At 33.2% G+C, this 8,385-nt stretch overlaps 1 protein-coding gene across 1 annotated transcript in view; it reads left to right on the top strand.

Annotated features, from left to right (window-relative positions):
- Positions 1 to 8,385, top strand: part of GPHN (gephyrin) — a 515,857-nt gene that overhangs the window by 325,327 nt on the left and 182,145 nt on the right. Inside the window, exon 8 of the mRNA XM_081829751.1 lies at positions 3,434 to 3,568. Within this exon, the coding sequence (XP_081685877.1) occupies positions 3,434 to 3,568 (135 nt within the window). The remainder of the gene's footprint in view (positions 1 to 3,433; positions 3,569 to 8,385) is intronic.

Genomic DNA, 8,385 nt, shown 5'->3' with positions numbered 1-8,385 from the left:
ACCCCCCACCACTCCAGCAACCCTCAGTTTGTTTCCTGAGATTAAGAATTCCTCATATCAGTGAGATCGTATGATACATGTCTTTCTCTGATTGACTTATTTCGCTTAGCATAATACCCTCTAGTTCCATCCATATCGTTGCAAATGGCAAGATTTCGGGGGTTTTTGATGGCTGCATAATATTCCATTGTATATATATATACATGGAATAATGTTCATTATTGGCTGCACAATATTCCATTGTATACATATATACATATATATATATATGTATATACCACGTCTTCTTTATCCATTCATCTGTTGATGGACATTTTGGCTCTTCCCATAGTTTGGCTGTTGTGGACATTGCACTATAAACATTGTGGTGCACATACAGCTTCAGATCACTACATTTGTATCTTTGGGGTAAATACCCAGTAGTGCAATTGCTGGGTCATAGGGTAGCTCTATTTTCAACTTTTTGAGGAACCTCCATACTGTTTTCCAGAGTGGCTGCACCAGCTTGCCTTCCCACCAACAGTGTAGGAGGGTTCCCCTTTCTCCGCATCCTTGCCAACATTTCTCGTTTCCTGACTTGTTAATTTTAGCCATTCTGACTGGTGTGAGGTGGTATCTCATTGAGGTTTTGATTTGGATTTCCCTGATGCTGAGCGATATTGAGCACTTTTTCATGTGTCTGTTGGCCATTTGGATGTCGTCTTTGGAAAAATGTCTATTCATGTCATGTCTTTTTTTCAACTCTTATCCTACTTATCTTCTCTCCATAGTTGATATTCTTTCACATCTCCTTGAAAGTTTCTTCTCTTTTCCCTTCCCATATATTCATTCAGTCTTGATTTTCCTCTTTTGTGTCTAACAATTTCTTAAAGATATGAAAAGTAAACAATTTATCTTCCAAACTGAAATACTTTTGAAGTGAAAAGATGTGCTATTTAATAACTGAGCCAGTATGGTGTGCCTGGGTGGCTCAGTCGTTAAGAGTCTGCCTTCGGCTCAGGTCATGATCCCAGGGTCCTGGGATTGAGGCCTGTGTCAGGCTCCCCACATCAGGCTGTCTGCTCGGCGGGAAGCCTGCTTCTCCCTCTCCCACCCCTCCTGCTTGTGTTCCCTCTCTCGCTGTCTCTCTCTCTGCCAAATAAATAAATAAAATTTTTTAAAAAATTGAGCCAGTATGGTAGATATAAATCCTGATTGTTCAAAATAGGAAAAATAGGATGTACTGTTATTTCATTTACAGATTGTTTTTCCCCTTGATTTTTTTCTTCTGTTAAGCCTGTAATATGGATCTCCCCTAGAATTATCAACCATCATCTTTTGTTCTTTTACATACTGTCCTTGGATGATCTGAAATATATGCATGACTGAAACTGTCACCTCCATTGATAATTCCCAAAGTATATACCCAACCCCTAACATTTTCCTGAGCTCCAGACTCATATTTCTAAAAGCTCATTTGGTATCTCCAGACTATTAACCCCAAAGAATGTACTTCAAATTTAAACTCATCTTTCCCCTGAAATATCCTGCTGTCCTGTTTACATTCATACACAACACACAGAACGAGAGAGAGAGATGGGTAGTATATGTACACATGTGTTTGTTAGTCTGGAAATCTATATATCTTACATACATACTACTTTGTGCATGTGCTTTCTTAGGTACTGGACATAAAATAGTAGCAAAAGCATGGCTTCATCATGACAAGGCATTCTAGTATGGGACATAGACATTGATCAAACTATAACAGATATAAATGTAGTATAACTGTGGAAATTACTATGAAGTAGAGGAGCATGGTGTCATGTGAAGTATAATAGGAGATTTCTTTGACTTTTTTTCTAATACATGGCCTTTTTTGCTAGACATTAATGGCAACATATAGCTCTTTTAAATCAGACTATCTACTTCTGTTTCCTTAACTTATTTATCACAGTTCAGTACTCAAATGAACTAGCAGGTAGAGCAGTTTTTCATCTCAGAATTCCCGTTGCTTTTCACCCTAGTTATGAGAACATTATTTATAAGTCACATAAATTGACTAATGATAAATGATAGCAATACCATTGGTAATGAGGATATTGGTATGGAAACTAAATAAAAGAGCTTCTATGGAAATTTGTGAGAAACAGATGATGCATAAGATCAGGAGCACCTTTCTAATCATAAAGTCTGGTTGCTGCTTCCTTGTTTTCACATGGTTAGAGATATTTACTGATCGAATGTTAATTGCTTATCTTTTTATCATATGTATGTCCCCTCTGTGCTCAAAACTTGAAAGTGGTCAAGTTCTCATTTTGAGATCAGAAAACCTAAACCCATTAGTATTAGCCCAGAACAGGAACTAAATTATGCATAGCCCAAAATAATAATTTTATAATCAACATAAATAATAATTTTTATAATGAATAATCCACATTATTTGTCCTTATGTTTGTATATTTTTAGAATATTGATATTCAATTATATCAGTTTTTACCATGTTGATAGGTATAATATAATAAGATCAATAATAATAGTCAATATTTATTAAGTACTACTTTGTAGTGCTAGATAATTTATATGCATTATCTTATTTAATCCTCAACAGTAATCTGGTGAGGTAGATGCTGTCATTATTCATTTTTTTAGATAAAGGAAATGGTGATTTAAAAAGCAAAGCCATCAGTGTCCCCACAGAAGTCATAGCATAGTTATGTGGGATAATTGTGAAGAGTTTAATAAGGAACTATAGTGTGTTTACAAAGGTTTGGGCAGATTTTAGGGAAAGCAAAAAACACAGTGCAGTGCCCTGAGACTAGTAATACTGGGAACCATCAATATCCCTAGTCCTAATGGGGCAAAGGGAGGGAACTGCTACTGGAATCCAGAAAAGAGCCGTAAGCTCCTGGCAGATGACCAGGGGCTGTGACTTAGCCAACCTGTGGTAACCTGGTGGAGAAGGAGACAGGGGAATAAAGATCAGACCTTACTCTCCTCTAACCTTTCAGTTTCCTGGCACTAGCTGAACCCAACTAGAAACTAGAGAGCACAGAATAGCTTGTTGATTCTATCTATACAGGTCAGCTTAGAGCCAAGAGGATAAAGTGTGGAGGAAGGAAAATGGAAAATATCTAGGAATTAAATAATTATTAAATAGCAGAGCCAGTATATGAATGCCGAACATTTTACTCCTTAACTACAATGCTAGACTGCCTCTCATTAAAAAAGTTTCATGCAATATTATTTGGTAAGAGAAAATATTTTAAAACTGAAGGTTCCTATCCTATCCCAAATTGTTGGATGCATTTATACCTAACAGTGAGTGAGACCAAATATATGAGAGCTAGGCAGCAAAGAATGCCATTTAAAAAAAAAAAAAAGTTAGGTGCGGGCATTGATTTTAATGTTGGTATTTTCAGAATATTAAACCATTCTTGTTTTTCTTGTTCAGATTCCAGACTCCATCATTTCTCGTGGCGTTCAGGTGCTCCCACGAGACACAGCCTCCCTCAGCACTACTCCTTCAGAATCGCCTCGTGCTCAGGCTACATCTCGCCTTTCTACAGCTTCCTGCCCAACACCAAAAGTAAGTACAGTTCCTTGGCACCTTAAATTTGTTCTACTATACGAGTCTGGGAAATTTAACCAATATTTCCCTCTGCTTGTCAAGGTTGGATTGCATGCAAGATAATGCAATGAAAAATGAATGGATTATAAAATAATTGACACTTACTGTTTCACAGATTGTCAAATTAGGCCAACAGTAGGACAATAGAAATTTCATGTAAAATGTCTACTCCTACATCACAGCTACAGGTATTACTTTCTGTAGCTCCCTGTTTCTTTGTTTTAGACTTGTTATTTTTTAGCTACTCATCAGTATAGATGTGAAGTTATTTGTTTATGCAAAGGATGAATGCATTTCTGGCCAATAAAAAATAAGATTAACAAAATAAAAAAATGTCACCAAAAGAATTTTTTTTTAGCTTGTCCAGGCTGGGGTAGCTCCCTGCTCTAGTATCATTCCAAATTTTTTCAAACATATTCAACTTGGAATGTTGCTGCCTAGTATTTGGAAACAAATCTAAATTGATTAGAAAGAAAGTTTTAATGCCAACCTTTGGGGGAGGAAGGAAGTTTTTTAGTATTTATTTCTTATAATTTTTCCCAAGTACTGAATCATATGTGGGAGGAAAAAAGGATTAGACATTTATTTGCTGCCTCATATCTTCATGTATATGATAAATTAAGTAGCAGACTTAATAATGGCTGTAACTGCTTTCTTCTGGAATATCCCTTTCCTGGTTAAGTTAGTCATTTGTGCTTTCAAGTTTTCTATATGATGGATCCAACATTGGCCTCAAAAGATTAACAGTAACATTCCTTCTTATTTAATAAGATATGGTATTAGATATCAGCTGTACACTAAATTTATTCAGGGGATCTGCAGGTAATTTTTCAAACTATGGCTTCTTCTCTGTCATCAAATTTACAACTTATTTGGCTGTCTTCCTCAATTCCAACTTTTTCATGAGTTTTAGAATGTTAAAACTGGACTTAACTTAGAAGTTAATCCCAAGCAGTTCTTCATATGTGTAGTACAGTTGCTTTTACATACCGTGGTACAACCTTCTCAGGAAAGTCCTCACAGTGTTACTGTTGTATATCATCACTTTTGGATTTGTGTCAAATATAACCAATATTAATTTTATAGTTTAAAAAAATTATGGTTCTAAATCTTCAATGAAGAAAAACTGTAAGAATATTCTAGACAAAATATATGTTAATGCCATTCAGGTGCCATTCAGCTGTATCTTCAACTGAATGAAAACATGGAGTTCTAAGACTTGAATTGGTTAGAAGAATCTTATTCATGTCTTTAAGATTTTTAAAACAAAAGAATTTATTGTTTACATTAAATCCCAACTATACAAGCTATACTCATTTCTGAAGTCTGGGAAATAAAGCTAAAAGTTTAGTCCACTATAAATGTTTAATCATTCACCAAATATTAAGACCCAAATGTTAGGAATGTGGGACTATTCAAGGTGCAGTATTCTTTTCCTTAATAATATACTGTGAACATAAATATCTAAGCTAAATTTAATTAAACATAGTAGATCTTGAGCCTTTTTAAAACTTTGTAATTACATTCTAATTACAAAAGGAATATTAAAAGCAATTCTAAAATAACTTGGCATTCCAAATTTACTAAAGTGAAATCCTAAAAATAAAAATATTAACATCTATTAAGTTAATTTGCTCATTACGAAACTTTAGGAGAACAAATAGCTTGTCTTAATATTTTTTCCTTAGTTACCACTTCGGCATTCAAAATAACAATGAATTCAAATAAAGCAGTGTATTTGGATACCTTTTTTTTTCCCCTAGGATTTTTTTTTTCTTTATTTTTACCTAAGAATAAGGTTCTTTTCCTTTTAGATAATTTTTACCTGCACCAGAATATATACCTCAAAGATAAAATTAGTACTTCAGTGTAATTTTAAAATTAAACTTCTAAGGCTGAACCAGAATACTAATGTAATAAAAAACTAGTTTGAATATAGATTTTTTTTAGAAGGAGTGAAGAAAGTCAAATTAGTCTATTGAAAGTCTCAAATTATAAAACTGCTTAATTAAACCTAAACTTAATATTCTTATATGTGCTTTTATATCAGTGACAGATATAATCTCTGCCCTCATGGAGTTTACAGTTTAGTTGATGGTATATTAAAATAAATAGGTAGATAAACATAAATTATTCTAATAATTATAATTTTACCATAACTTAATTATAAATTGAGATTCATGCTAAGCAGAAATGAACAAGTTATACTGATAGAAAATAGGAGGGAAACCTTACTTAGGTAGGATTATCAGAGAAGTCCTCTCTAAGGAGAACATTTCACCTGGGATATGAAGGATGAATAAAAAACAAAAGCTTTTCTGTTGGGTGGAGGTTTTGAGAATTATATTCAGCAATAATGACCACTTTAAACACAGTTGTCACCAACCAGTTATCAACAGTCAAGAACTCTCAGACTAAAAACTTCATTACTACATGAAAAGTCTAATTCAGTGACTTCATAATCCAACTTCAGATATTACTTCCTTTTTATTTTAAATATATTTTTTTTGCCTTTCCCTACTAAGTCAGATTGCAAGGCTATAGGTTTTAGCACTTAAATCTATTCTAGATGAATTGTTTATTTTAATTTTGTAGCATAAAAATGTAGGGCAGAAAAGTTAGAATGCCAGGCTTCTAATTTGAGATATGGGTAAAGGGTGATATTATTAACTATATTAAGGAATAATAAGAGAAGAAACTCATTTTAGGGTAAGAGAAAGGAGTTAATACATTTTGGTTTTGAATGTATTCAATCTGAGATACGTATGAGACATCCCAGGAATGATATGCTGCATAAAATCATAACAGTAGTGAGTTTGATATTGTTACTGTTACTGCATCTTGGTGCTGATATTTATAATTTAGTACCTCATAGTGTCAGCCAAACCCCACAGAGGTCCCTCTTTTACCTTTCAGATTAGACATGCAGTCTGTCATATGCAGAAATATATGTGCAAATGTATTTTCTTTTCATCAGAAATACAATATGGTCTTGAATGGTCATCAGTAGAAAGAACACTTGACTTGATAATAGAAGACATGGATTCAGATGCTGGCTTCTCTGCTTAATAACCACACTAACTTAAGCAAGTTGCTCAACTTTTCTGAGCTTCGTGTCTGTAAAGAAATGCAGTCCTTGCCTCTCCAACAGGGTTATTGATTTATTAAATAGTCTTTGCCTCGTGCTGGGAAAGCAGTGTGAGCAGTAGACATTGTTCTTGCCATTACAAACAGACAAAATAGGCAACTACAAATTACAGTAAAGTATAAGTGCCATGATTTATCACCAAGAGTACAGAATACTCTGGGAATAACCATCAGAAGTACTTTCCCTCTGTAGCTTTTTATCAACTGGGCAGTATTTAAGCTAAAAGACTTCCTGTTCTTTTACCTCTGTGCCTCTATTTTTTTTAAGTCAACAACTATAATATTAAACATTATTTTGGGTTCACATTTTATATGTTTACTACAATGTAATATCCTAGATTGTCCTTTTACTCTTTAAGATTACCAGCTATAGTGAGAACAAGATCTATAAAATACACCATTTGGATTTCCTTTTTAATATGCAATCTAATGAAGACAACCAACTTTTCTAAACAATCTATTAAATGGCATTGTCTCCAACAATATTTATTTGTTGTGCCGAAATGATGTAATATTTTATTGTATGTGGGAAAAAAATCTTTTCTCTTTTTACCAGTTATTTTCTTTTAATGAAACCTGACTGAAATGACAAATGATTTTCACTCCACTTGCTTTATGAAACTGTGAAGTATCTTTGAAGAAAAACTTGGAATTTTAATCTTATGTTGCCCTAAGTAAAAGAGTGGCTTAGCCAAAAAAGTCAAATAGTATGTAGATTCCATTTAAATAATAGTGAGCAATATCTAGAAGACTCAGATTCTAACACGGTGATAATATCCCAAAAATTGTTTGCTAAAAGAATAATTCTATAACAGATAAATTCTCTTATAAAGTGAGCATGATTCACAACTTAAATGAATGTTGATTTTTCAATTATAAAAGGTAGCAGCATCTCTATTTGAAATCAAGAGGCATGGGTAGAGAATAATGACCAGAGCAAAAAAGAAAAAAAAAAAAAACTTTCAATCAATTCACCATTCCCAGTAGATGTTGTTAAAATAGGGAATAATTTTTAAAGACCAATTTAATTATCTTTTGATTCATTAAGCATCTAGTTTGGCTTAAAAACTAAATGTAGTCTATTGTCACATATTCTCTGTACCTTAAAGATTAGAATAGAATTGTACCTAGATTAACCAGCAAGTTATTTTTTTTCTTTAGGAAGAAAATATAAATACTATCTATATAAAACTAAAGGTTATGGAATTATTAAAAACTATATGTACTGAAATATCTTAATATGAAGGGTATGTTAATTAATACACTAATGTCTAATCTTAATTCAAACAAAATGCAGAATTATGACTTCACTCTAGGTTTCTATTATTTTCCTTTGAGAAAATGAATTTAGATTACTCTGGATAAAGAATAAATGATTTTCACAGTTTTTAATGTGTATGTCTGAAAAGCGGTGTGATTTTCTTTATGTATTCCCTTGAGATTTTTTCTTAGTCATGTTAGTTTGTACAAACTATTGCACAGTGTCACCATTTTCCTTTGTGAACACCAGAGTGATTATGTGTATGGTTAGTTTCATTGGTTCTAAACCTGAGGCTCCCAAGTCTCTGGAGAATCTTACGAAGTTGTTAAAATTCTAGCCTAGATCAAAATGCTAAGTGGACCCCACA

Source organism: Leptonychotes weddellii, chromosome 9 (assembly GCF_054177405.1).
Source record: "Leptonychotes weddellii isolate Sample4059 chromosome 9, ASM5417740v2, whole genome shotgun sequence".
In the NCBI taxonomy this organism is placed as follows: domain Eukaryota; kingdom Metazoa; phylum Chordata; class Mammalia; order Carnivora; family Phocidae; genus Leptonychotes; species Leptonychotes weddellii.
The sequence above is the reverse complement of the archived record's forward strand: the minus strand, read 5'-3'. Positions and strand labels throughout refer to the sequence as shown.